At 36.4% G+C, this 27,475-nt stretch overlaps 3 protein-coding genes across 11 annotated transcripts in view; 2 read left to right on the top strand and 1 right to left on the bottom strand.

Annotated features, from left to right (window-relative positions):
- TPK1 (thiamin pyrophosphokinase 1) overlaps positions 1–2,434 on the top strand; it is a 421,498-nt gene extending 419,064 nt beyond the window's left edge. For all 8 annotated transcript variants that reach the window (XM_039344058.1, XM_039344056.1, XM_039344057.1 and 5 more), the window contains one exon: positions 1,240–2,434. In XM_039344058.1, coding sequence (XP_039199992.1) covers positions 1,240–1,370 — 131 coding nt within the window. In that variant the 3' untranslated portion in view covers positions 1,371–2,434. The remainder of the gene's footprint in view (positions 1–1,239) is intronic.
- A 454-nt stretch (positions 2,435–2,888) lies between these two features.
- Positions 2,889–9,225, bottom strand: SEC61G (SEC61 translocon subunit gamma). 2 transcript variants are annotated; one of them, XM_039344060.1, is made up of 5 exons: positions 9,067–9,201; positions 8,570–8,673; positions 7,909–8,008; positions 6,172–6,274; positions 2,889–3,020 (listed from the first exon to the last, which is right to left on the bottom strand). In XM_039344060.1, the coding sequence occupies exons 3-5, from the start codon at positions 8,000–8,002 to the stop codon at positions 3,011–3,013; spliced, it is 207 nt and encodes a 68-aa protein (XP_039199994.1). In that variant the 5' UTR covers positions 8,003–8,008; positions 8,570–8,673; positions 9,067–9,201; the 3' UTR covers positions 2,889–3,010. The 2 variants fall into 2 exon arrangements, with proteins under 2 accessions (XP_039199994.1, XP_039199993.1); XM_039344059.1 differs by lacking the exon at positions 8,570–8,673 and having other exon boundaries at positions 9,067–9,225.
- Positions 9,226–13,000: 3,775 nt separating this feature from the next.
- LOC120308257 (golgin subfamily A member 4-like) lies at positions 13,001–26,032 on the top strand. The gene has a single exon (XM_039344048.1). The coding sequence runs from the start codon at positions 13,656–13,658 to the stop codon at positions 24,504–24,506; it is 10,851 nt and encodes a 3,616-aa protein (XP_039199982.1). The 5' UTR covers positions 13,001–13,655; the 3' UTR covers positions 24,507–26,032.
- Positions 26,033–27,475: the final 1,443 nt, after the last annotated feature.

Here is a 27,475-nt window from a genome sequence, read left to right as displayed (position 1 = left end):
CTTTGCACAGCCATATGTTGTTGTGATAAATGTTGAGTCATACAGGTATCCACCCCTGAAGTAAACTCTTAGCCAGAGATTTGAGAGCCTGTATTTTTTTTTTCCAGAATTGGGAGGAGCGCACATATAACATGTAAATAAAAATCTAAAAATATTAATGAAAAAGGACTGGTTGTTTTTTTTTTTTAAAGGTTAGTTTTCTAAAATCTTGTCATCTAGTATAACTGGATTTTTTTTTTAAAAAATAATATCCTTATGATTTGTTCATTAGTGAGGTATGAGTCAAATAAACATATTTCAGACATTCAGAAAAATCACAATTTTGGGGAGGAGTTAGGGCACATCTGCAGCAAACCATCATGATTTGGAAGTAAATTTCATAAAAAAAAAAGTTCTATACAGACAATTCTCAACTTATAACTATTCTTTAAATGTTCATTCAGTTACAACAGCATTTAAAAAATGACTTATGACTGGTTTTCACACTTATGACTGACTGTTACAGCATTCCCATGATCATGTGACCAAAATTTGTATGCTTGGCAACTAGCTGTATTTATGACACTTGTATTGTCTCAGGATCATGTGATCATGTTTCCAGCTGGCTTCCGACAAGCAAAATCAATGGGGGAAGCCAGATTCACTTATCAAACTAGGATTCACTTAACAACTATAGCAGAAAAGGTTGTAAAATGGAACAAAAGTTACTTAACTATCTTGTTTAGCAATGGAAATTTTGGGGTCAATTATGGTGGTAAGTTGAGGACTACCTGCATTTGAGTAAGCAGGTAGCCCTTCTTGAATGACCATTCATTCAGCGACCATTTGAATTTACAGTAGATCCTTATAATTGCAGCCACTGCCATTTCCCCATGTTCATGTGATCACAAATCAGGCAACCAGCTCACAGTTAAGACATTGCAGTGCCCTGCAGTCACATGATCATCCTCTGCAAATCTTTACTGCTGGCTTCTGAAAAATGAAATGGGGAGGTTGGCAGGTCATAAACAATGATCACTTGACTAAGAAGCTGCAATCACCCAGGATTCGTCAGATGGCAACTGAAACAGCTGGCATCATTAAGTTGGGGCGGTCACATGTCACACTTTGTGACTACATCTCTTAATGACAGAGCTGAAGGTCCCAAGTTCTATAATTAAATGAGGACCAACTATACACAAATACTGCTAAGTTTAAATAATGTGGCAAAAAATCTTGACCTTTTTTTCTTAATTACAGATAGAAGTATTTTGAAGTTTGGAACACTTGTCAGCACATCAAATAGTTATGACGAAACTGGGATAGTGACCATTGAAACTGACAAGCCTTTGCTTTGGACAATGGGAATTAAAGATAAAGGAGATGCTTGAAAGATTGTCACCCTACTTAGTTCAACTTGAAATTCAAAAATGAAATTTTCTGGACTCTTACCCACTAGGGAACTGAGAATTTTATTCTGCAATTATTTCATTATGCTTTTATAAAAATTCAACATTTTATGTAGTTAGTTTTTAAAATGAAGCTTCAATCTATTGAACGCCATAGATTTTATGATTTTTTTAAGCAAAGCTGCATTTACGTTTTTAAAACCTGAAATTGAATGTATTTTCAAATTACTCTGTAACCAATGCATAGAAAAGCTGCTTTAAGACATGTAAGATGGGTAAGCAAAAGTAGATATATACAACATTCCATGCTGTATTCTAGCTGTTGCTTTTATGCTCAAACTCTTTAGCAAAACTTCGCTATTGGTTAAAAATAAGCAGTGCCTCTTATTAGTTACTGACTAATTAATACCCATATAATATGTTACTGTGACTAAAAAAATGCATGCAAAATTAGTCTAGAAAATGCAATACAAATCAAATATTGCATGGGAGTAGAAACATCCATACTCCCCTGCAACCCTCAACACACACCTGTGCATAAGCATAAAGCCTGGCTTCACTCACTCTGCTCTATCAGAGATCATCTATCTTTTATCCACTGCATGGAAAAGTACTCAGTAAATTCTACTCCCACTAACAGAACAGTAATTTTTATCTCCCACTTATTGGTCAAATAGTGACCAGTAGCTGGGATTTATTTATGACGCAGAGGACACATAAATAAATGGCCCACAACAATAACTTATTTTGTTTACATTAAAACATAGGAAAGATATAAAGAAACTGTTATTTGCTTGCTTTAAAACAACATAAGAAAAATATAGTGAAACTGTTATTTTGCTTGCATTAAAACACAGGAAAAAAGATTTAGTGAAACTATTTGTTTGCTTGCATTAAAATGACATAGGAAAGAAACTGTGTGACAGTATTGACAGAACAGGAAATGAGTTCGTATGTATAGTGTCTAATATGTGCACTTTATCGCCTGATCCCATGGCAGCTAAGTATCACATAGGTCTCTGCAAATAAAATTAAATCAGAATGAATTCTACAATGTAAGCAGTATTAATTATATTTTATCTTGGCTCTATTCTTATAAAATGTTTTCCTTAAAGCTTGCCAAAATGTAATGGAATTAGTTCTTTTGGAAAGCAATGTCAATTAATACATTGTAAATAAGATCTGCCTTAATAAAGATATAATTTAAAATATATTTGATAGTTACATTTTTGCTTTTAACAACATGGGGAGCAAAATATATATTTCTTTTCAACATAAAGACTGACAGAACTTGGGCATCTTCAGTGATAATCCAAGAAAGTCAATTGTACAAATAACTGGTCAATGCTGTTTACAGCACTCATGCTTTCCCAACATCCAAGAAGAAATGGAATACTTCCTAAGTTATCTGCTCTTTCCTAAAAGCTCACATCAGCTAGTTTAATTTCAAGTATTGCTTAGTTAGGCTTTTATGTATTTGCAAATAGGATATCACACACATTTTATTTTAAAATCTAGTTTATATTGACAAGTTATGAGGAAGATCTACACAGACAATTAAGTCAGAAAGTCCACATTATCTGTTATTTTACCATGCACAAAGTAATGTCTTCCTGATTTGTTTAGCCACCGCTGCAAAAGAAAAAAACAGGACATCAATTGAGACATTGCTACATGATAAGTCAATATTGTGTAATTATCTTTCAAGAAACATAATTATTTTTCTAAAAGTAACAAGTTCAGTGAAAAAAATAAAAATGTATTTATATAAAAATATGTAATAAACAGCATATCAATCAGTAATGAATCTAAGATGCTGGATTAGTTCATAAATAGTAAGCTATACACCAGTGGTGGCAAACTTATAGCACGGGTGCCAGAGGCGGCACTGAGAGCCCTCTCTGTGGGCATGCGCGCTGTTGCCCCAGTCCTAAGCCTTCAGCTGGGTTTTATAAAACAATTTCTCTTTAGGCCTCTGCCGCTGTGTGCAAAAAAAAAAAAAAAAAAAGGTTTAATCAATCAGTCAATTTCAATTTCTCATGGGAAAAAAAAGATCTTGCAAAGTTGGAGTTGATTGATTGAACTTTTTAGTCCCACCCATCTGCCGTTACCACCGCAGCCATGCCCACCCAATGGCCACGCCCACCCAATGGCCCACACCCACTCGGCACCCGACGATGCATATGTAGGTTTTGGGTTGCAGTTTGGGCACTCGGTCTCTAAAAGGTTTGCCATCACTGCTATACACCAAAAGATCTAATTAATGTTCTAAAGACTGTATACAATGTTATCAAAGATGCTTATCTGGAAAATAGATCTAATTGACTAAAACTAAATTTCAATTAGAATGATACTTTAATCAGAAAAAACTATTTGAAATTTGTTTTTTTGTTTTTTAAATAAAATCTTGCAGGGAGGCTACTGCATACACTTTCATGTCCTCTCTCGATTCAGCAGAAAGATAGAGTAGAAATTGGTAGTCAAAGCTCAACCATGCCAGGTAATCCAATATCAAAAGTTGCTTTTACATCTAGTCTCTCGTTCATTGCTGACATAGCTCACCAGCAAAACAGTCAGTCCCATATACTAACAAAATATCCTACCGAAATAGATAATTTATGTAATCCAAAATGAAATATACCAAATTATTCCACAAATAAAACCATTTTTGCCGCAGAAATAATTTATTATCCACTGAGGCACAGGTAGAGATCCTAGAAGATCACCTGATTAATCTACTGTATGTATAATGTACAAATATAGAAATGGCTTATAGATTCAATTATAAAAATAAGGGACTTATATCACTGAATAAATTAACCACTTCTATTACTAAGATTACAAAAATTTTCACTAATAGTTGTCTGCCTAAGAAATGTCCCTTCCCAAAGGAACTGCTTTGTTCAGAAAACACATAGTGGTATCTTAGTACAGGTAATCCCCAGGTTACAAACATTCATTAAGCCCCCATTTGAGGTTACCTGATAAGCAACCCCTGGTGTTTATGAAAAAGTCCTGAAATTACAAAGGTTGCAGCACCACAGTAGTTGTTAGCCCTTACGAATGACTGCAGAGGCTCTGTAACATTCATCCTATTCCCCCCCTGACTCCTCAAACTGTTTCCCCCTACTATTCTGCCATGCCGGATTCACCTACCTTGCAAAGATCTGTCTCCACTCTGCCACGTTTTTTTGCCTTTGAGGGAGAGGAAATCAGCTTGGAAATGCTTTTTGCGCCGAGAGTGAAAGGTTCAGGGAGCCGTAATCTTGCTTCTGCAGAGTATGGGTATCAGAAGTCACATGAGATTACAGCCCCCAGAACATTTCTCTCCCGACGCAAAAAGCATTTGCAAGCTGATTGCGTTGTTCCCAATGTCCAGCCAGCTTGCAAATGCTTTTGCATCAGGAGTGAAATTTTCTGGGGGCCATAATCTCATGTGACTTCAGGCCGCAAGATTACAGCCCCCAAATGCTTCCCATCTCCAGCAATTTCACTGACTCAAAGCTTCCCATCAGCTTGCAAACATTTTGTGCGCAGAGACTCTGGAAGTTTCTGAGCACTGTGATCTTGTGGCAGAGAGACTGGAGAGGAGACAGCTGAAGAGGAGACAGCCCACTAGATCTTCACAAGGTAAGTGACCTGGCATGGCAGGATGGGGGGGGGAACAATTGCATGAGGTATGTCAGTGGGTCAGGGGAAGCCATGGGAGCTCTTAAGCAGGTGGCCTGTTCCCTCACTAGGCCCTCTATGGCCTTCCCCACCCTGAGATACCTCATGGGCACTTAATGACCCAGGCATTCAATTAATGAATGCGTTGACAAAAGCAGGGAGTGATGGCATTCAAGGTACACCATTCATTACTAAGAATCCTCAAGCTAACTCGTAATTTGAGGATTACCTGTAGTGGTAACACATTTATTTCAAAATATGTTTTTGAATACATTTACATATTAAATGTAAGCAAAAAAGACAGCAGCAAATAGTTTTGACTGTGGCTTTTAATAACATGACACTCCACTTTCTGTGTAAGAATCAGAGGCAACACTAGATGCCCTGAACTGCTGCTATCAATACAGAAAGCTAATTAAATATTGTAATCCTGATGTGAGGAAACATCTTTTTGTTTCATGTAAGTTTTCTTGGTGTTATTCACAATTTGATGGTACTATTACAGTTAGCTCTTACTTTGGAGTTCAAATGTATTAATAATATGAAATTGTTTTTCTAATTAAAGTTGATTAAGCTGTTACGATTCCACTTCTTTATACTCTTGAGATATCCCAGTTATGGCATATGTCACAGAATATTGTCTAGCTTTATGAATTAATTCAAAAGGCAATGAGTCAATTTGCTCATTGCAATTTGTCATTCTGTTTATAAAATCAATCCTAATATTCAATCTTTTACTTGAGTGGCATTATTAAATAATTTGAGGGAGAAAGCCTTTTCATAATAGTGTCCTGCCTTAGAAATGCCCCTTTCTAAAGGAACTATTTTGTTCAGGAAACCAGTAAGAGTATAGTGGTATGTCAGCACTATTAACATGCTATTAATGTCTCATTTTTAAAAAGTACCATATTGATTAATTTCTGTACTTAGTTTCTTTATAACACTTTAGCGTTTTTTAAATAGCAAATTATCACAGAAATATTCTAAGTAAATGCATGTGTCACAGACTATTTTGTTGTCACATATAAGATTCTCAGATAGCACTAAAGAGGGAACTATCATGAACTTTTTCTCAGATCTTTTTCTACAAACAGCATTTAACACATTTACTTACACAATAATATTGTTGATTGGAATATGGATCAATTTTACGAAGAAACCAATAAATCCCATTATTGCAAAACCTATTGCTGTTGCCATGGCAATCTTCTGGAATTCTGTAATTTAAAATTACACATATTTATCCAATTTCTGAGCCACTGTTCTCCAAAAATGATAATCGGCAGCTTTATAAAAAAAAAAATTAAAGCACCATGATATTTAAAAATACATACTTGCTTCAAAAGAACACTTCAAAAATACCTCCAACTGAGAAGAACCCACTAGGTGCCCTAAGGCCTGAGGGAATAACCACATTTTTAGGGTTCTTTTGAATGTGGAAAGGCTAGGGCCAAATGAATGCAGGTGCTCCAAAAAAGAGGGTCACTCCCTGGGTCACACTAGATTATTGCTTAATGCACAGGACTTGAAGTCAATTAAGTCATACATAACAGACAAGTATTACAGGATATTACATCATTTTCTAAAGTGTTTAGAATAGTGGAATAAGTGGTAAAAAAAAATTTAGAACATAGAACAATAGAGTTGGGCTTTGGAGGTCTTCTAGTCCAAATTCCTCAAGCAGGGGAAACTATACGATTTCAAATAAATGAGGATCCAGCTTTTTTTGAAAGCCTCCAGTGATGGAGCCCCCACAACCTCTGATAGCAAGATGTTCCATTAGTTGATTGCTCTCACCGTTAGGAAATTTCTCCTTAATTCCAGATTGCTTCTCTCCTTGGTTAGTTTCCATCCATTGTTTCTTCTCTTGCCTTTTAGCGCTTTGGAAAATAGTTTGACACCCCCCCTCATCTTTGTAGGAGCCCCTCAAATCTTGCAACACCACTATCATGTCTCCTGTAGTCATTCTTTTCATTAGACTAGACACACCCAATTCCTGTAATCATTATTCGTTATTCCAGCTCCCTAATTATTTTTGTTCTTCTCTGCACTCTTTTTAGAGTCTCAACATCTTTTTTATATTGTGGTGATCAGAATTGGATGCAGTATTCCAAGTGTGGTCTTACTAAGGCTTTGTAAAGCGGTACTAGAACTTAACGTGATCTTGACTCTATCTCTCTATTAATGCAGCCTAGGATTGCATTGGCTTTTTTGGCTGCTGTCAAAAAATAAAGGAAGAGCAATCAGATACCAAATCAGACTTCATTAATTCCTGAGTGTTTTCTAGACTTCTAGACTCAGCATTTGTGATAACTAACTTCTCTAAGCCTAAGAAAAAGGTCAATTTTTCACTTAGGAAAAAAATATGCTCACTACTAATGAAGGTAGTATACATAATTCTGGGCTCCAGTTCAAATCACTCTGCTCACTTTACCAAAGAAATCCCCTTGTAGCCCCTATTTCAAAAATTTACCTCTGACAACTGACAGAATTTTAATATTGCATTATTTTTTTTAATAATTTTGATTTTGAAGTCCTCCAAGAGTATCTTGGTGACCATACTTTAAGAACATGGTGGAGTATAATAGTATATATTTTAGATTTGTTGACTGTCCACCAGTTTATTGTTTATATGAGTTCTTAATCTGTATTATTTTTATTACCTTCAATTTGTACTATTATTTGTAGTATTTTTACTTTCACTTTTAAAATATATCATTATTAGAATGAAAATATGGGATTTGATACAGAAACCTAACATGAATCCCCTGCAATTATAGAAATAGTTAGTTTCTTGCACTTTATATTATCATAGATTTCTTTTGCCCTTCTTTCTTCTTGATTACTTTACCTTTTCTATCTGGTTTTGTGCATCTTTTAACAAGTCTGATGGAATCTTTCACAAACTGGCGGCTGGGCTCTACAAATTGCATTACTTGATCCATGATGAACTGAAAAACCAAAAACAAATTAACTTTCAAAAATAAATGGAAGCAAAGATAATTTTTTAACAAATAGTATTTCTGATACTATTGATCTATGTAGAAAACTTAAAGCTATTGCCCATGGTTACTCTTTCAGAGGCTATTAATCATAAAATTAAATCTGGAAATATTCCAGAGGTAACCTTATCTCATTTGACTAAATACGTCTAAATGCTGAGTGATCAGTATAAGCAAAAAACATATTCTACCAAACTGAACACATTGCCACAGACTGTGATCCTGATTTACAAATTAGAATGTCAACTACTCCACTAGCTACTGGCCAATCAGTAGTTAGTTAGCAGTTAGTATTAGGAAATTATACTAGTCATCTGCTGGACTGATACCATTGGAGTGTGCTTCAAAGTTTATATATACATTTTTAATCTACAATAAATAAGTACAAGAGTTCAATGTATCTATAACATACCAAATGCTACCAGGATTCATTTCAGATTTGCTTGCCTTTCCATAAATGGGAGTGATATGGTTCCACTTTTTTGTAAACTAGGTAATAGGTAAACTGACCTGTTTTTATAGTCATCAGTTTTTATAGGAAAAGAAAATGGGAAGAAGGCATTCTGTGCATATACAGACTGGTTTTCTTTTGCTTTCGGTTATTTTCTCGGACTCTGTTTGGTACAAAACGGCATTATATTCGTTGGGGCTTTATAGGTACAAGTGCTTGTTTTAAATTAAAATTACCAGTAATTCATGAAACACATAAAACTGTAGAAGTATATGCAGCTTACATACCCGTAAAGAGAGAACAGAATAGTGTGAAAAATCGTCCTCTGGAGTTAATTTAAGAAAAACAATTACACGTTTAATATGGCCTTGAAAAAGCGACAGGTCTGAAGTCAAGAGAGCTAAAATACTCTGCAACCAGCCAGAAGAGGAAAGCGCTATGCTTTAACTAACTCTTGGCATTGAAAACGCGAAGGCCTCATTATTTCTCTTTTTTGCCAACAATCCGAAGAAAACACAGAACAAAATCAGAATTACCCGTAATTACTTATACTCACAATTCTGGAGAAATAGTCGTTACGCTCAGACGCTGCCACCAAATGAGGCCTCTTAAGACACGTAGCAACTCCGGCGAAGAGAACGCGGAACCGGAAGAAGCGCACACTTCCGAATTTCAACTGCGCCACGTGGGTCTCTTCCTACGTATGTCGTGTGTATCTGATGAATGAAAGTCGTCAATGAGACTGCATTTCAAGCAAGGTTATGTGTATTCTTTTCAATAATAAAACCCCAAATTTTCGAATTGTGCCTTTCACAATCTCGAACTACGAAGAAGTTCAGGATGTGTTAGAAAAAGGATACGGGTTTGTTTATTTGTTTGTTTATATCCCACCTTTATCATTTTTATAAATAACTCAAAGTGGCGAACGTACCTAATACTACTTCCTCTTCCTATTTTCTCTACAGTAAGATCTCTGCTAAGTAGGTTGGAGAGAGAGTGACTTGCCCAAGGTCACCCAGCTGGCTTTCATGCCTAATGGACTAGAATTCACCGTTTCTAGCCTGGTGCTTTCTAGTCCAGGACTTTTCAACCTTTTCAGAGAATGTACAACTTTTAGAACATGACAATATTTCAGTACCACCAGTGTTTAGCAAGGTGTTAAAAACTTGCTAAAGGGGGGGATTTTGGGTTTTACTGATTAGATTCATTTGTTGTTATAGAAATGGCTAGTTTATAATATGGAAAAGTAAAAAGTTGAGGTTCAGTGTTAATGCTTCATTTTATTGCAACAGAGGAAGTCTGTTCTTTTTCCCTTCTCCCCCTCACTTTTTTCTCCTCAATGTGTCCTATTTGCTTTTGTATTTTTGTATTTTATTCTATAATAAAATATTACAAACTGTAGAAAAAAAGAAAAAAGTACAAGTTTTAATTCCTTCAGTGGCTGTTCCTTTGCTGAATCACTTTCCCTTTGCACTGACAAATGTATGATGAATTTATCCATGTTTATTAATATGCATCACTACCAGCTAGCTCAGGGGTCTTCAAACTTGGCACTTTTAAGACTTGTGGACTTCAACTTCCAGAATTCCTCAGCCATCATGGTTGGTTGAGGAATTCTGGGAGTTGAAGTCCACAGGTCTTAAAGTTGCTAAGTTTGTAGACCCCTGAGCTAGCTAGTTGGCCCTTCTTAGTTCTCCCTCCACAGTGTAGTAAGAATGCACCCTCCCAATCCCTTCCTTGTACCCTTAAAGTCACAGGAATCAAGTGCAAAGTCAGAAAGGCTAACAAAATAAAGAAACACATAAACTCTGTTGTTTTTTTTCCTTTAAGCTGCCTCAGGTGTGCCACAATGTTGCAACCAACACTGAAAGGCTCTGACAATTGCCAAAAGCTTTAGCCTTAAATTAAGCCTGTTTATCTTCAAAGAAAACTTTCTAAAAGCCATAGACAGATTGAAGATAAGGGATTAAACCTACAGAAGTCAACACTTTGGACTCATTGCTAGACTAAAATATTCCAAAAACCAAAGCGCACAAACTGAGCCTCTGAATTATAAAATGCTGTAAAAACTGTACAAAAATCCTTATGGTGACCCAATCAAGCTGCCAGCTGATCCACTACTAAATAAACCCACCTCTTTTCCAACATGCCAGCTTTTCATTTCATCAGTGCCGATTGCATTCTCCTGACTGGAGAAAACGAACCAGGGGAACTTTTCTTCCAGCAACAGCTGCTGCTTCTTCTCTGTCCCTGTTTCCTTCCTGCCTGCTGACCTTTCCTTCTCTTTCCCTTTTGTCTTTTTTTCCCTTTCCTGCCCAAACCACCTCCTTTTATAGCCTCTCCCTTCTTCCTTCCCCCCCTTTTTCTTCAATTCATTTCCAGCTCACACTGCTTCCAGAACCCAATCAGCTGGAGCCCTGCCAGCTCCTGGGGCTTCTGCCAAGCCCAGACAGTCCTGCAGTTGCAGCTGCCTCTTCCCTCAGGCTTGGGTCACTTTGGCTCATTCCCCTCCCCCCCCACACTTGGCTAGCAGTCATGTACCACCTGCCACGTTGCAAAGTACCACAGGTAGTACGCATGCCACCGGTTGAAAAGCACTGTTCTAGTCCAACACACACACATATATACAAAGCACTAAAAATGCAACTTCAGCATTGATATGGTAATGAAAACAAAAAGCAAAGAGAAAGAAAAGAATGACCTATAAGATTTAATTGGGTCTTAAGAATTAAACCATTCTTCCTTATCCCTTCACTGGGGAAAAATAAGCAATTTTGAGAGTGAATTAAGTCAGTCACAGTTCACAATAGTAAACTAGAATATTTAAAAAAATGTAAACTACACAATAACTAAGAAGACAAAGGTCTGAATTCAAAACACAATACCTCAGATTTAATCCATTTTTAAACCAATGTGACTCAGAGATTATCTGTGAAACTAATGAAGCTCAGAGATCAGTAATTTTGCTAAGAAACACTCAAGTAATTGGTGACATCTAAATACTAAAAGTCGGATTATGTATTTCTATCCCAAACCCGTGCAGCATCTATTTTGCAAAAACATGTTGTTAATATTTAAGAAATATACACATAAGCAAAATTACTCATAACACATCCTAACAAAAATATCTATATACCCAAACAAAACACAAAATATTGAATTATAGGCCTTCAGCTTTCCTTCTGTTTAAAAATGGCTCTCAGAAATGCAGATGATTCTGAGGGTTGTCATTTTTGTTTGTGGTTATGGATGAAACAAAGCAGTTATAAACTATTATCCTCCTGCATTAAAATCAGCTGAAATTGAAACAGGTGTAATAAAGAAGAGACCAAATCATTCTCAGTTTGGGCAATAATAATTGCCGATTATTCTGTCCAAATGGCTTTTACCAAGGTCCCCACTGGCAGTTTTCACTCCCAGGTTGGAACAGCAAGAATCAATCAATTTAGTTTCTATGGTTGGGATTCTGAGGTTTTCAATGACTGACATTTTGTATGCTACCCACCCACCCATTTAACTACTAAGTTTCTTCATGCATGTTAACATTCATCTGACACACCTATTAAGAGACAGTAAGAAATTGGGGGGGGGAGGGAAGAGAACCCAATTTTACTGTTCTGAAGGGAATTGCAGAATTCTTGTCATCAGTCCATGGGAGGGTGGGGAATTCAGTGGTTCATTTGCTTAAACAATTGAAATCCTTGTTGCATGTGTTAAAAGGATCTAGTCATTGAAATGGTTATGATTAGAGATACTTTAAAAAATACTTGATCTATCCACAAAAAACAGAATATCAGTCAGGCTTTACATGGGCACCATTTCATATTTCTGTTATACAATTTAAATGCTTCATATTTAATTACACCTATATTGGAATTCATTATCTCTACAAAATCAGATTGCCTTTATTCGGTTCTATAACAAACTGTCCCTTTAACTTAATTTTGCATATAATATTTCTTCTGCATAAATCAGCTAGAAATGAAGCTGTGTGACCAATTTGGCGAGTATGAACCATTGATCATTTCTCAAGGGCTGAAATGCATGATACTGTCCTCAACTGTCCCAAGGGCATTAGTCCACTCATCTTTTTTTTTTAACCACACATTGAAAGTAGTGGGTTTTAACATGCCACCTCAAGCAAGTTGCTGCCCATTATTTCACTGTAGACAGATATTTTCTGTCCAACTGATTATTCTGCATATTAGCAGAAAAATTCTATCCCTTCTCAGCTTTGGCATTACTTCCACAAGTTACCACGTGGAAGGATCTGAATCGGCCTTTTCTTTTTATGCAAATAAAGTGGTAAAAATAATGTCTTATGTTAGTGAAATAAAGAATCAATCTTTTAAACTATAATTGCCAATTAGCTAAAAATGGGTTTTTTTTAGTTACAGAGCTTATAAGACACTCCTACTAACTGACTTAAAACTTCCCATTTTTGTAATCTGAATTAAGAACAAATATTTTTAAAGCTAAAACAGAATAATCTGTTGAAATTCAGAAAGGGATTTCTTAACCCAGCTTCATTTTTAGCATGTTGGGTGTGGAAGTCCAAAAGTTTAAGGCTTATGTACAAAAAAAAAAAAAAAGTTTTTAGTTGTATCCATGCCATTTGATTTTGGTACATTATAATCAATCTGCCACAATATTAATTCCAAATTTTGAAGTCTGAATGACATCTGAAATCATGATATTTCATATTTTTTTAATTAAAAATATTGGTAGGGCATTTCAATAAACCAGTAAATTGCAGTTTTCTATACAATAAAGTAATTTAGAAACATTTTTGTGCATTTAAAAAATAAGCATCCTCATTCAATATTTTACCGTTAACTTCATTCAAGCACAATCAATAAAGGAGATAATATGTTTCTATTGAAGTTCTTAAAGCACAATACTTGAGGATTCCAGTGATGACATGATTGATGACATCACAAAACTTTCTTTGTTGTTGACTCTAACACTAAGTTTTACTTCATTAAGTAGTAATGGTAGTATAGAAATAGGACCATGGCAGAGAGGAATGAAGGCCATTTTTCATAAGATCATTCATTAGAATAAGGATTAAATCCTCTCTTAGATTATTTTTTTTTAATTCTTCCTTCCCTTTAAGATCCAACTAAATCAACATTTTTCTTCATCATGGGATCAAGTAATCTTCCAAGGTTCAGGTCTGATCTCAGTTTTACAAATTCTGAAGATCGTCTTTTCCTCCGGGAATCATTAGAAACTGTAGTCAGCTCCTTCTCACTTACTGCAAATGGCATCTGTAAAGAAGGGGCAGACAGTGAGCTTCAGGAAGATGCATGGAATGAGAACAATTTGGAGAATTGTAATGAGGAAAATATGGAACAATCACAGAATAATAGCAAAGAAATAGAATACGAAAACCTTTATATATCGGACGAGGTAAGGAACCAAATCAATGGAAACAATAAAAAGGCTTTGGAAGCCCTATCTAAAGTTGAACTTCAAAAAGCCATTGATCTGTTCTCTGAAGCTATTGAGATGAACCCAAGCATTTCCAGTTCTTACATCAACCGTGCCAATGTCTATATGCAATTGCAAAAACCAAATGCTGCTATTAAAGACTGCAACATGGCCATTGAACTGAATCCCAAATCAGCAGAACCATTAAAATTGAGAGGAAAAGCATTCAAGGAATTAGGCTGTTTAAAAAATGCAGCCTGTGATTTTGCTTTAGCTTCTAAGTTAGAATATGACAAAGAGGCCAATTCAGTACTAAAGCAATTAAAATTAGGATTTCAAAGAATTTCTGAAAGGCAAGCAAAGTGCATCCTTACATATAAGGAATCTGAGATACTGGAGAAGATTAAGAAAGCACAGATAATTTTAGAGGATCAAAAACAAGACCAGAGAGAGAAAAGTATTAGCATTGATCTGGAGAACAAAGTAGTAAGGAACAAAGAAGAGAAAATGAAGCTAGACCATAATAAAGATTCCCAAGAAATAATAGATGAAAATATGGAGACAGATGAGAAGTGGAAGCAGGCCAGTGAAAACAAAAAAGCAGCTTTGGATGCCTTGGAGAAAGGTGAATATCAAAAAGCAGCTGAGTTATTCACCAAAGCTATCAAACTAAACCCCCATCTTACTAATTTGTATGTTTGGCGAGCCAGTACTTTTCTGAAACTTCATATGCCAATTGCTGCCATAAAGGACTGTAACAATGCCATAAAATTAAATCCTAATATGGCCTTATCATACAAGTGCCGTGGAGAGGCATTTTGTATGTTGGGTTATTGGCAGGAGGCTACTAAAGATTTCTCTGTGTCCTGTCAACTGGATTATGATGAAGATACTTATACCAAGATGAAAGAACTACAAAGAGAAGATGACAAAATAATTAAATGGTGGGAAAAGCCAGAGGAAAGAAGTAACCAGGGAGAGAAGATGAGCAAAATGAAAGAAACTCCTGGGAAAATACAAGTAAATAGTCCCCAAGATAAACCAGTTATTCATAAGTGTTGCATACAAGAACAGGAGGACACAGGAACATTTCACATTTCTGAAGAAAAGACAATTCTGCATAATTCCCCAAACTATAAAATATTCCCTCTTTATTGTTCAGAAGATCAAAGTGAAACTTATCCCATGTCTGCAGTACAAGAACAAGATCAATTTATGGATTATGAAAAACAAGAACATACTGAACTGCATGAAAGAAGGGCTCAGAAAGGACCTATGAGGAAACAAAAATATGAAACTGAGTCAGAAAGTGAAGACAGTGAATTGGAAATTGATACTGAAGAGGTTATTGAGTCAGATGAAGATCTTCCTCAAGAGATGGGAAATGAAAACTTGAAAGTAACTGATGAAATGCAAAAACTAGCTAATGAAAAGAAAAGAGAAGCTTTTGATGCCGTCAATAAAGGAGAACTTTTTAAAGCTTTAGATTTGTTCACAGAAGCTATTAAGCTCAATCCACATCTTACTATCTTATATGCAAACCGAGCCAGGGTCTATTTGAAGCTACAAAAGCCAACTGCTGCAATTAGGGACTGTGACAAAGCCATACAAATAAATCCTGACTCAGCCCAGCCCTACAAGTGGCGAGGAAAAGCACTGCAAATACTTGGTTACTGGCAAAAGGCAGCTAAAGACCTTGCTTTAGCATGCCAGTTAGATTACGATGAAGAATCCTATGCTTTGCTAAAAGAAGTACAGCTAAAGGCCCAGAAAATTGCCAGACTCAGGAGGAAGCAGGAACAGAAAGTTGATGAAAAGAAGGATAAGGCTCTTTTGAGTGAACTTCAAGAAACTTGTAAGAAGCATGAAAAATCTCAAATGACATGTGCAGAACTGGGAAGAAATGACAAGGAAACTGTAGAGGAATGGAGAGAAAATTGGGGGAAAAACACTAAAGAACAATCAAAAGTAAGTCAAATAGTTCTGACAAAACAGAGGCGTACGGCCCAAAATAACATAGGTAGATGTTTTCAGGAAAGCAAAAGGAAACAAGGTAACTATTTTGAGAAGGAGAAAGAGGAGGAAGAAGAAGAAATAGAAGAAGAGGAACAACAAGAAGAAGAACAAGAAGAAGAAGAACAAGAAGAAGAAAAATTCCAAGAGAATTTACTGAAAAAACAAGTGAACCTTAAGCACAAGGATATGAAACACCAAGGAGTCCATCAAAATGAGTTAGAGGAACAATTAAGAGCTCTTCAGCAAGAATTGGATGAAAAGCTCAGAAGTTATCGAGAAGAAACTGATGAAGAAGAAAACACTTTACAGAGATTATTAGATGAGCAAGAAAAATCACAGCAAAAGGCACTCTGTGAACAAGAACAAACTTTTAAAATAATCCTGGAAGAACAAGAAAAAATACAGAAGGCAGCTCTGAGGGAACTGGCCAAAGCTCAACAAGAGGCTTTAAAGGAGCTTGAAAAAGCTACAAAGAAAGCCCTGGAAGAACAAGAGAGAGTTCAGCAGCAGGCTCTTGAAGAACAGGAAAGAGCACAGGAGGCCCTGGACACTCTGGAAAGAGCACATAAAAAGTCTCTGGAGGAACAAAAAAAAGTCCTTATAGCTGCAATAGAAGAACAGGAGCACGCTCAGAGAAAGTCACAGGAAGAAAAAAGAATGGCTGAGAAAGCTTTAGAAAACCTGACAGAAGCTCAAAGAAAGATCCAAAAAGAGCAGGAAAGAGCTGAGATGCAAGCTAAAGAAGAAAGAGAGAAAGCACAAAAAGCTTTAGAAGAATTAGAGATTGCTCAGAAAAAGGCTTTGGAAGATCAGGAAAAAGCTCAACAAACTCTGGAAGCTGTAGAAAGAGCCCACAGACAGGCTTTAGAGGAACAAAGAAAGATTCAGATGGCTGCTATAGAAGAACAACAGCAAGCAAGAGAAAGTTATCTAGAAGAAAAAAAGATGGCTGAAGCCACCATGAAACAACTTTTAAGGATGCAAAAAGAATTTCAAGAGGAACAAGAACGTTCAGAAAAGAAAGCAGTAAAAGAGAGAGAGATAGCTCAGAAAGCTGTAGAACTGGAAATTGCTAAAAAGATGGCCTTAGAAGAACAAGCAAGAGCTCAAAAAGCTCTAGAAGCTTTAGAAAAATCTCATATGTGGGCATTAGGCCAACAGAAGAGAGCACAGGAAAATACTCTAAAAGAAAAGATGATGGAAGAAGAAGCTCAGGAACACTTTTCAGCAGTTCAGAAAAAAGTCCAAGGGCAGAGAAAGAATCAGAAGGTGGCAAAAGAAGAAAGAGAAAGAACCGATATATTCCTAGAAGAATTAGCTCTGAAAAACTTAGAAATTGGTCATAAAGAGGCCCTGGAGAAAAAAAAGAAAATATCTGAAGAAGAAAAAGAGTTGATGGAAGAAGCTCTGGGAAACATTTCTGTAGCTCAGATAAAGGAACAGGAAAAGCAGAAAACATCTGAAAAAAATGTAATGGAAGAAAGTCAGAGTGCACAAAACACTTTAGAAGAATCAGAAATTCTTCAGAGGAACACTATAAAGGAACAGGAAAGACAGAACACATGGAAGGCTCTCAAAGAATTAGATATTGCTCAAAATAAATTTCTGGAAGAACAAGTCAGAGCTCAGAATGCTGTGGTAGTAGTGGTAGAAATATCAAAAATGGCAGTGTCAGAACAAAAGATAGCATCAATGGAAGTACAAGAACAAACAAGGAGGCAAAATCCAGAAAATAAGTTTGAAGCTGATCTGGAAGAAATTTCCATGGCTCACCGAAAAATCCAGAAAGAACAGAGAAACAGCATTGAAGAAAGAGTGCAAATATCAAAGGCCCTTGAAAAAGTTGAGAACATGCAAAAGAACTTCAGGGAGGAACAAGAAATTATAGAAAATGCTCACACAAAGATCCTGAAAGAGCAAAAAGGTATTCAGGCAGCATTGATGGAAGGGCAGGAACAAATAAGGGAAAAAAATCAGGAAGGAAAGAAGATAGCTGAAGTAGCCCTGGAAGAGCTTTTCAGGACTCAAAAAGACATCCAAGAAGAGCGAGAAGATGCTGAAAAAAAAGACATGAAAGAAAAAGAGAGCATACAAAAGGCCCTCAATGAATTGGAGATTTCTAAAAAAAAATGTCTTGAGAAAGAGAAAAGAGCTCAGAATGCTGTGGAAATTTTAGAGAGGGCTCATATAAAAGCATTGAAGGAACAGAAGGAAATTCAGAGAGCAGTGAAGGAAGAACAGGAACAAATAAGGAACAAAATTCAGGAAGAAAAGAAGATGGCTGAAGTAGCCCTGGAAGAGCTTTTCAGGAATCAGAAAAAAACCCAAGAAGAGCAGGTGAGTGCTCAGATAAAAGCAATGGAAGAAAAGGAAACTATACAAAAAACCCTAAAAGAGGTAGAAGTGATGCAAAATGAAGTCCTAGAAAAAGAGAAAAGAGCTCAGAATGCATTGGAAGCTATAGAAGAAATGCGTAAACAGGCTTTAGAGGAGCTGAACAAAGCTAAGAGGACTGCAGTAGAAGAACAGGAACAAGAATGGAAAAGAATTCAAGAAGAAAAGAAAATGGTTTTGTTGGCCCAGGAAGAGCTTGTCAGGATTCAGAAGACAATACAAGAAGAGAGACAGAGGGCTGAAAACAAAGCAGCAGAAGAAAGACAGTTAGCTCACAAAAACCTTAGAGACTTAGAAATTGCTCATAAGAAAGCACTGGAAGAACAGGAAAGAGCTCAGAAAGCTTTGGAAGATGTAGAAAAAGCTCATAAAAAACTGTTGGAAGAGCAAAAGAAAGTTCAAATGGTTGTAATACAAGAACAGGAAAAAATTGGGAAAAAATCCGAAGAAGAAAAGAAGATGGCTGAGGAAGCCTTACAAAAATTGTCAAAGATTCAAAGACAGATTCAAGAACAGCAGGAAGAGAAAGCCTCTGAAAGAAATTCTCAGGAAGCCTTTAAAAAAAACGAGTTTGCTCAAAAAAAGGCTATGGAGGAACAGGAAAGAGCAGCAAAAGCTCTGGAAGCTCTGGAAAAAGCTCATAAACAGGCACTGGAGGAACAGAAGAAAGCTCAGATGGCTGCCATAGAAGAACAAGAAAAACTGAGGAAAAGGTCTGAAGAAGAAAAGAAGATGGCTGAAGCTGCCCTAGAAGAAGTTTTCAAAACTCAAAGAAAACTCCAAGAAGAACAGCAAAAAGCTGAAAAAATAGCAATGGAAGAGAGAGAGAAAGCTCAGAAGACCCTAGAAGAATTACAAACGATTAAAAAAAAAGCCTTTGAGGAACAGAAACAAGCTCAGAAGGCTTTGAAAGAGGTAGAAATAGCTCATCAACAGGCTATGGAAGAGCAGAAGAAGGCTCATCTGGAAGCCATGGAGGAACAGGAGCAAGGATGGGAAAAAATGCAAGAAGAAAAGAAGAGGATGGAGGCAACTCTGGAAGAACTTTTAAGGACACAGCAACAGTTCCAAAAAGAGCAGGAAATGGCTGAAGAGAAAGCAATACAAGAAAAACAGATAGCTCAAAAGACCCTCAGAGAATTAGAGATTGCTCAAAAACAAGCTCTTGAAGAACAAATAAGAGCTCAGAAAGCTTTGGAAAATATAGAAAAAGTTCATAAACAGGCACTAGAACAGCAGAAGACAGCTCAGATGGCTGCCATTGAAGAATATGAACAGGCACGAAAAAAAGCTAAAGAAGAAAAGAAGAGGGCTGTGACAGCTTTAGAAAAACTTGTACAAACTGAGATGAAAATGCAAGAGGACCGTAAGCAGGCTGAGAAGAATGCAAAAGAAGAAAGAGATAAAGCTCAGAAGGCCCTAGAAGAATTACAAATTCTTCAAAAGAAAGCTCTTGAGAAAAAGAGCCAAAGTCAGCAGTCTCTGGAAGCAGTAGAAATAGCTCATCAACAGGCTATGGAGGAGCAGAAAAAGGCTCATCTGGAAGCCATGGAGGAATTGGAGAAAGAATGGAAAAAAATGCAAGAAGAAAAGAAAAAGATGGAGGCAGCTCTGGAAGACTTTTTAAGGACACAGCAACAGTTCCAAAAGGAACAGGAAATGGCTGAAGAAAAAACAATACAAGAAAAACAGATAGCTCAGAAGACTCTCAGAGAAGTAGAGATTGCTCAAAAACAGGCTCTTGAAGAACAAACAAGAGCTCAGAAAGCTTTGGAAGATGTAGAAAAAGCTCATAAACAGGCTCTGGAAGAGCAGAAGAAAGCTCAGATGGCTGCCATAGAAGAATGTGAACAGGCACAGAAAAAAGCTGAAGAAGAAAAGAAAAAAGCTGGAGCAGCTTTAGAAAAACTTGCACATGCTGAGATGAAAATGCAAGAGAGGCAAAAGCAGGCTGAGAAGAATGCAATAGAAGAAAGAGAAAAAGCTCAGAGGGGCCTAGAAGAACTAGAGATTGTTCAGAAGAAGGCCAGGGAGGAGCAGATAAGAGCTCAAAATGCCCTGGATGCAGTAGAAAAAACTCATAAACAGGCTTTAGAGGAACAGAAAAAAGCTCAGATGACTGCATTGCAAGAACAGGAACAAGCATTTAAAATATCTCAAGAAGAAAAGAAGAGAGCTGAGGCAGCCCTGGAAAAACTATCACAATATCAGAAAAAAGTCCAAGAAGAGCAGGAAATGGCTGAGAAGAAAGCCCGAGAAGAAAAAGAGAGAGCACAAAAGGCTCTTGAAAAATTAGACATTGCTCAGAAGAAAGCCTTAGAGGAACAGAAGAAAGCTCAGGTATCTGCCATTGAAGAACTTGAGCAAGCACAGAAAAAATCTGAAGAGGAAAAGAAGATGGCTGAGGTAGCTTTGGAAAAACTGTCAAACTTTCAGAGAAAAATGCAAGCAGAGCAGAAAAGAGCTGAGGAAAAAAACATGGAAGAAAGACAAAGAATTCAAAAGGCCCTAGAAGAATTGCAGATTGAACAGAAGAAAGCCATAGAGGAACAGACAAAAGCTCAGAAAGCTCTGGAAGCTCTTGAAAAAGTTCAAAAAGAGGGCCTGGAAGATCAGATGAAAGCTAAAAGGGCTGCCATTGATGAGCAGGAACAAGCATGGAAGAAATCCCAAGAAGAAAAAAGAATGGCTGAAGCTGCTTTGGAAAATGTTTTAAAAGCTCAGAAAAAACTTCAAGAAGAGCAGGAAAATGCCGAAAAAAAAATTATGGAAGAAAAAGAGAGCATACAGAATGGCCTCAAAGAATTAGCAGCTGCTCAAAAGAAAGCACTGGAGGAACAAGAAAAAGCTCAGAGTGCTCTAGCAACTATAGAAAGATCTCGTAAAATGGCCCTGGAAGATCAAAGAAGAGCTCAGATAGCAACAATGGAAGAACAGGAACAAACAAGAAAAAAAATTCAAGAAGAAAAGAAGATAGCTGAAGCAACATTGGATGAACTTTTAAAAACTCAGAGGAGGTTCCAAGAAGAGAAGAAAATGGCTGAGAAAAAAAATATGGAAGAAAGAAAAATAATTCAGGTTGCCCTTGCAGAGTTAAAAGTAGCTCAAAAAAAGACTCAGGAGGAACAGGAAAGGGCTCAGAAAGCATTGGAGGTTGCAGAAACAGCCCATAAATGTGCCCTGCATGAACAGAAGATTGCTCAGTTAGCTATTCAAGAACAAGAGCAAGCATGGAAAAAATCACAAGAAGAAAAGGAAATAGCTGAGGCAAAACTACAAGAACTCTTAAGGGCCCAGAAAACTTTCCAAGAGGAACAGGAGAAAGCAGAAAAGAAGGGGATAGAAGAAAGAGAGAAATTTCAAAGAAACATTAAAAAATTAGAAGAAGTCCAGAAGAGAGCTCAGGAGGAACAGGAGAAGGCCCAGACATCTCAGCATGCTCTAGAAATTGCCCATAAACAGGTATTAGAGGAACAGAAGAAGGCTCATTTGGCTGCCATTATGGAACAAGAACAAGCACAGAAAAAATCTCAGGAAGAAAAGAAAATGGCTGAAGCAGCCCTAGAAAATCTCTTGAAACAAGTACAAAAAGAGCAAGAAACAGCTGAGAGAAAGGCATTAGAAGAAAAAGAGAAAGCTAAGACAATGCTAAAAGAATTAGACATAATTCAGAAGAAGGTCTTAGAGAATATACTGGCAGCTAAAAAGGAGAGTCTGGAAGAACAGAAAAAAGCTCAAAACGCATTGGACAATCTGGAAAGAACTCATAAGCAGGCATTAGAAGAACAGAAAAATGCTCAAAGGAAATCTCAGGATGAAAAAAAGATGGTTGAGGCTGCTTTGGAAGAATTATCAAGAGCTCAGAAAAAGATCCAGGAAGAGCAGCATTCAGCAGAGCAGAAAGCAGTTAAAGAGAGAGAGAGAGTACAGAAAGAGTTAGAAGAATTAGAGAATGCCCGGAAGAAGGCCCTGAAGGAGCAGGAAAAAACTCAAAAAACTCGGGATGTTCTTGAAAGAGCTCATAAGCAGGCACTGGAAGAACAGAAGAAAGCACTGAAGAAAATTCAAGAGGAAAAAAGGATGGCTGAAGCTGCTCTGCAAGAACTTTTAAGAACCCAGAAAACATTCCACAAAGAACAGGAAAAGGTTAAAGAGAAAACAATGAAAGAAAATGAGAAGACTCAGAAGACTATAGAAGAATTAGAAGTGGCTCAGAAAAAAACTCAGGAAGAAGAGGAAAAAGCTCAGAAAGCTTTGGAAAGAGCTCATAAAGAAATCCTAGAGGAGCAGAAGAAAGTTCAGGTAGCTGCTATGGAAGAACTGGAACAAGCACGAAAGAAGTGTCAAGAAGAAAAGAAGATGTGTGAGGCAGCATTGGAAGAACTCTTAGAGACTAAGAAAAAATTCCAAGAAGAGCAGGAAATATCTAAGATGCAAGTAATGAAAGAATTAGAGAGTGCACAGAAAGAGCTAGAAAAAATAAAAATAGCTCAAAAAGAGGCCTTGGAAAAAGAAGAGAACGCTCGGAAGGCTCTGGATAATATAGAAAGAACTCATACTCAGGCCATAGAGGAACAAATGAAACTGCGGCAAAAGTGTCAAGATGAAAAAAAAATGGCTGAGGCAGCCCTAGAAGAACTCTCAAGAAGTCAAAAACAATTTCAAGAAGAACAGGAAAAAGCTGAGCAAAAAGCAAACAAAGAAAAAGAAATAATTCATATAAAACTAAAAGAACTGGAGATTGCTCAGAGAGTGGCTTTGGAGAAAGAGGAAAATGCTCAGAAAGTTTTGGATGCTCTGGAAAAAGCTCATAAGCAGACCCTGGAGGAGCAAAAAAAAGCCCAGATGGAACTGGAACAAATACAAAAAAAATATGAGGAAGAAAAGAAAATGGCAGAAGCTGCTCTGAAAAAACTATCATGGGCAGAGAGAAGCATCCAAAATAAGCAGGGAAGGACCATGGGAGAAACAATGGGAGAAACAGGGAAGATACAGAAGGCCTTAGAAGAACTAGAAATTGCACGGAAGAAAGCCCTGGAAGAAAAAGAGAATGCTCAGATAGCTCTGGAGGCTCTGGAAAGAACTCATAAACAAATACTGGAGAAAGAAGAAAAGGCACAAAAAAAGTCTCAAGAAGAAAAGCAGTTGACTGAGGCTGCTCTGGGAGAACTTATAAGAACTCAGAGAAAGTTTCAAGAAGAACAAGAAAGGGCTGAAAAAAAAGCCAAGGAAGAAAGGGAAAAAGTGCAGAAGTCCCTAGAAGAATTAGACATTGCTCAAAAGAAAGCTCTAGAGGACTTGGCAATAGCTCAAAAGATGGCCATGGAGGAAAATGAAAGAGCACAGCAAAGGGTTTTAGAAGAAAAAAGGGCAATACAACTGGCTATGAAAAAGCTGGAGACAGCACATGCTAAAGCCATAGAGGAACAACAGATAGCACAGAGATTGGCCTTTGAAGAACAGCATAGAACTAAGGAGATGTTTGCTGAACTAGAAAAATCACGAAGAAAAGCCCTGGAAGACCAAGAAGAAGCAAAAAGGAAAGCCATAGATGAACAAGTGAGAGCTCATCATGCTATAAATGAATTGGCCAAGATTCAAAGGGAAGTTTTGGAAGAACAAGAGCAAGCTCAGAAGATTGCTTTAGCAGAACAGCACAAGGCTGAGATGATGCTTAAGGAGCTGGAAGAAAGACAGAGAAAAGCCCTGAATGATCAGCAAAAAACATGGATGAAAGACTTTAATGATAAAAAAAAAACTTTCGGAGAATTTGCAAAGACTCAAATGATGGAACAGGAGAATGCTCATAATAATACAGCAGATGAGCAGAAGGAAGCTCATAAAGCTAGCGAGCTGGAGAAAGCACAGAATCAAATATTGGAAAAAAACCAGCATAAATATGTAGCACAAGTTTCAGAGTCTGTTCTTAAAACAATGAATGAAGAAGGCACTGCCGTATGTGATGGTGAATTTGAAGAAGCAGAAAAGAAAGACTTGATCATAGTTGGTGGTAAAAAGTTCTGTATGGAACCAGGAAAAATTCTTAGGGATTTAGACAAGAAGGAATACCAGCAATTCCTTAGAAACAGAGGATATGACAAAAATTCTCGAAGACCACTCCCAAACTCTGTCTTGGACTTTTTCCCAAACTGACTAAATTTTAGAATTCTGATCCTGAATGAAAGTTAGAGAAAGGATGGATCAATCTTAAGGTCATCTGCAACCATTAATGGAAGTAAAAATGGGAAGGAAGAAATAAGAAGAGAATGTTTCTATTTTTAAAGGTTCTCTCCCATAAGCAGTATACTTTGTTTAGGATTAAATTAATCCATATGGCGTTAGGTTAAGGTTCTTATAACCATTCAAGGTTTGGAAATGCTTCAGGCAATTTATTCAGGGGGCAGAGTCAAAACTACAAGTTGGCTTTTTCTCCATTCATTCAGATTTTTAGAACAGGAAAAGTTTAAATATTGACCAAGCAAATTCATTATGTTTCCCCACCAGTATTCTTTTTAATCATATCATAAAATTAGAACATTGATAAAATAAAATTACTGGTCTATAGATTTAGTATTCTCTAATTTGATTCAATTAAATTTTTAAACATGTCGCTACAAAAAATTCCATAAACATTGTTTATTCTAATAAGCTAAATGAAAGTAATTAGATTCAGATTTTTCCCTTGAAACCTCCTTAATCTGTATGAGATACGTAATCTATAAATGCTCAACTTTTTCATGTTTCAACAGTGAGAAGTTCTTTGATATATTTTTTCAAAAGAACCTTTAGCAGATTTTACCAAAAAACTTCCTTTCATAACAGCATGTGTAGAATTGCCCACTAAGCCTTACTCTCTGAAAGTATATATGAAGAGTGGATGTATTTTCATTATCAAGACATTTCTTTTGAAATTAGAAAATAATCCACATGAAGCAGAGTTAAGATTCTAGACAACAAATCTAATTTTTTCTATTGGGGAATGAGCTTAGCAGAATTTACTTCAATAGTAAATTCCAAGTTAATTTGCTTTCTTATTTTACTAGGCTAACGTGCCATTCCAAATATAAGCCAAATATTGAACCCACATACAAGTGTTGCTCCCATGCATTTCCTGTACAATACTATCCCTCCAAACACCAGAACAGCTTTCACACTTGCTCGCTGTAATATCATCCTGTCCACTTTGTTGGTTTTATAACACACCAAAAGACCTGCAGCTCCATCATATTATGCTTCCAAATGTTATTGAACTAAATGTTATTATAACTAAATCTTATAACTTTTTAATTATTATAAGAGAATAACTTTTTCTTATCAATGGCAGTATTTTGGATTATGGATTATATATTAGCTAAGATACAGTATTTTTCCTGGGCCTACATTCCAAACCTGGGCACTAGGTGGCATTATAGCTTGCATAAAACAAAATGATACAGTAGTGCTCTCTTGAATCTAAGTTAGGTTTAACATTTTACAGAACCAACTTTCATGAACTGCTTGCATAGGTGTAAAATTTCTCATTGTTATTCAACAATAGTGTTCAATTTCATATATATATATTAGTATGAAAACTGTAGTGAGAGTATGCACTTTGTGTGGCACATGCTATTAAAAGCTTGATTTTGCTTGACAGCAAGGTTGATATTCTTGTCCATACACACATCTATTTTACATGCACTGATAGCCCTATAATTTTTAAATTGCCGGGGACAGGGATGTTCTGTATCAATTAACTCACTGTCCCTGCTGTTTAGTTTAAATATTCCTCCAGAAAATCTGTGAATTTATTGCCTTTCTTTGATGGATGCAAACCATCTCTTTTGTACATTTTGATGTTGTGCTCAGGCTGGTGGGTGCCTAAAACCATGTGGAAGGCCATCCAGACCTCTTATGAATCTACAGTATAGTTATGAAATATACTCTCAAAAAGAAATATTGTTGGTAGTAATTTATGCACCAAATAACAACCAGGAAGAATTTTATCAAAATCTACACAGAAAAATAATAGCACTAGAATATCAAAATATTTGTCTAGGAGATTTTAATGCAATAGTGGATGGGACAGTAGATTATAAAAGCAGTAAAACAGGAAAAACTGAAAGAAAAAGACTACCTAAGACTTTTTTTTAATATGATAGAAGGGATTTGGAGGGAAATTAATCCAGGAAAATTACAATATACATTTTATTCAAATAGCCAAAAATCCTGGTCTAGAATCGAGATGATTTGGATGACACCGGAACTGAGGATGAATATGCAGGAAATTGAGATGGAATCAGGTACATGGGCAAATCATAACCCTTTAAAAGTGATATGGAGAGGAATACAAAAAAAACCACGATGGACTTTGAATCAATCTATACTAAAAGAAAGAGAATTTATAGAATTAGCAACAAAAGAAATGGAGTTTTTCTTTAAAGAAAACAAAAAGAAGATACAATATTACAAAATGTATGGGATACAACTAAAACATACTTTAGAGGCATAGGCATAACATATGTGACAAAGAAAAATAAACAGGAAAAACAGCAGTATGTACTACTAAAAGAAAAATTAAAAAAATTAGAATCAGAACTGCAAATGAATCAGCAAAAGAAGATTTAAAAAAGAGAAATGGACATAATAAAACATAAGTTAAATTTGTTGGACTCAGAAAAATTGGCACAGCAAAGAAAAAGAGCAAAACATTTTTTTTGGAAAATGCAAATAAACCAGGCAGATGGTTAGCCTATAAACTTAAAAAGCAGAAGGAGAAGAAAATGATAAATAAATTGGTAGATGAAAAAGGTAGTCTACAAATTTAAAAAGAGCCGAGGTGGCACAGCAGTTAGGGTACAGTACTGCAGGCCACTTTAGCTGACTGTGTTCGGCAGGTCAGCGGTTCAAATCTCACTGGCTCAAGGTTGACTCAGCCTTCCATCCTTCCGGGGTAGGTAAAATGAGGACCCAGATGGTTGGGGGCAATGTAAATATATATATACATTGCTTACTGGTGTACACCGCTTAGAGAGTGCTTGCACTTAAAGCGGTATATAAGTCTCATAAATAAATAAATAAATAAATAAATAAATAAGACAATCAAAGAATATTATAAGAAACTTTACGACATAGAAGAAATTCCA

The sequence above is a fragment of the Crotalus tigris genome, unplaced genomic scaffold (genome assembly GCF_016545835.1).
Source record: "Crotalus tigris isolate CLP2741 ecotype Arizona unplaced genomic scaffold, ASM1654583v1 scf7180000017888.547151679:1136858, whole genome shotgun sequence".
Lineage (NCBI taxonomy): Eukaryota > Metazoa > Chordata > Lepidosauria > Squamata > Viperidae > Crotalus > Crotalus tigris.
This window is presented reverse-complemented; position numbering and strand designations above follow the sequence as displayed.

Bases quoted from the DNA above. Each gene is read 5' to 3' on its own strand.
- LOC120308257 (XM_039344048.1), top strand. From the start codon at position 13,656: ATGGGATCAAGTAATCTTCCAAGGTTCAGGTCTGATCTCAGTTTTACA.
- SEC61G (XM_039344059.1), bottom strand. From the start codon at position 8,002: ATGGATCAAGTAATGCAATTTGTAGAGCCCAGCCGCCAGTTTGTGAAA. The intron at 6,275-7,908 runs GTAAAGTAATCA...TTTAAATTACAG, and splicing joins CACAAAACCAGATAGAAAAG to AATTCCAGAAGATTGCCATG.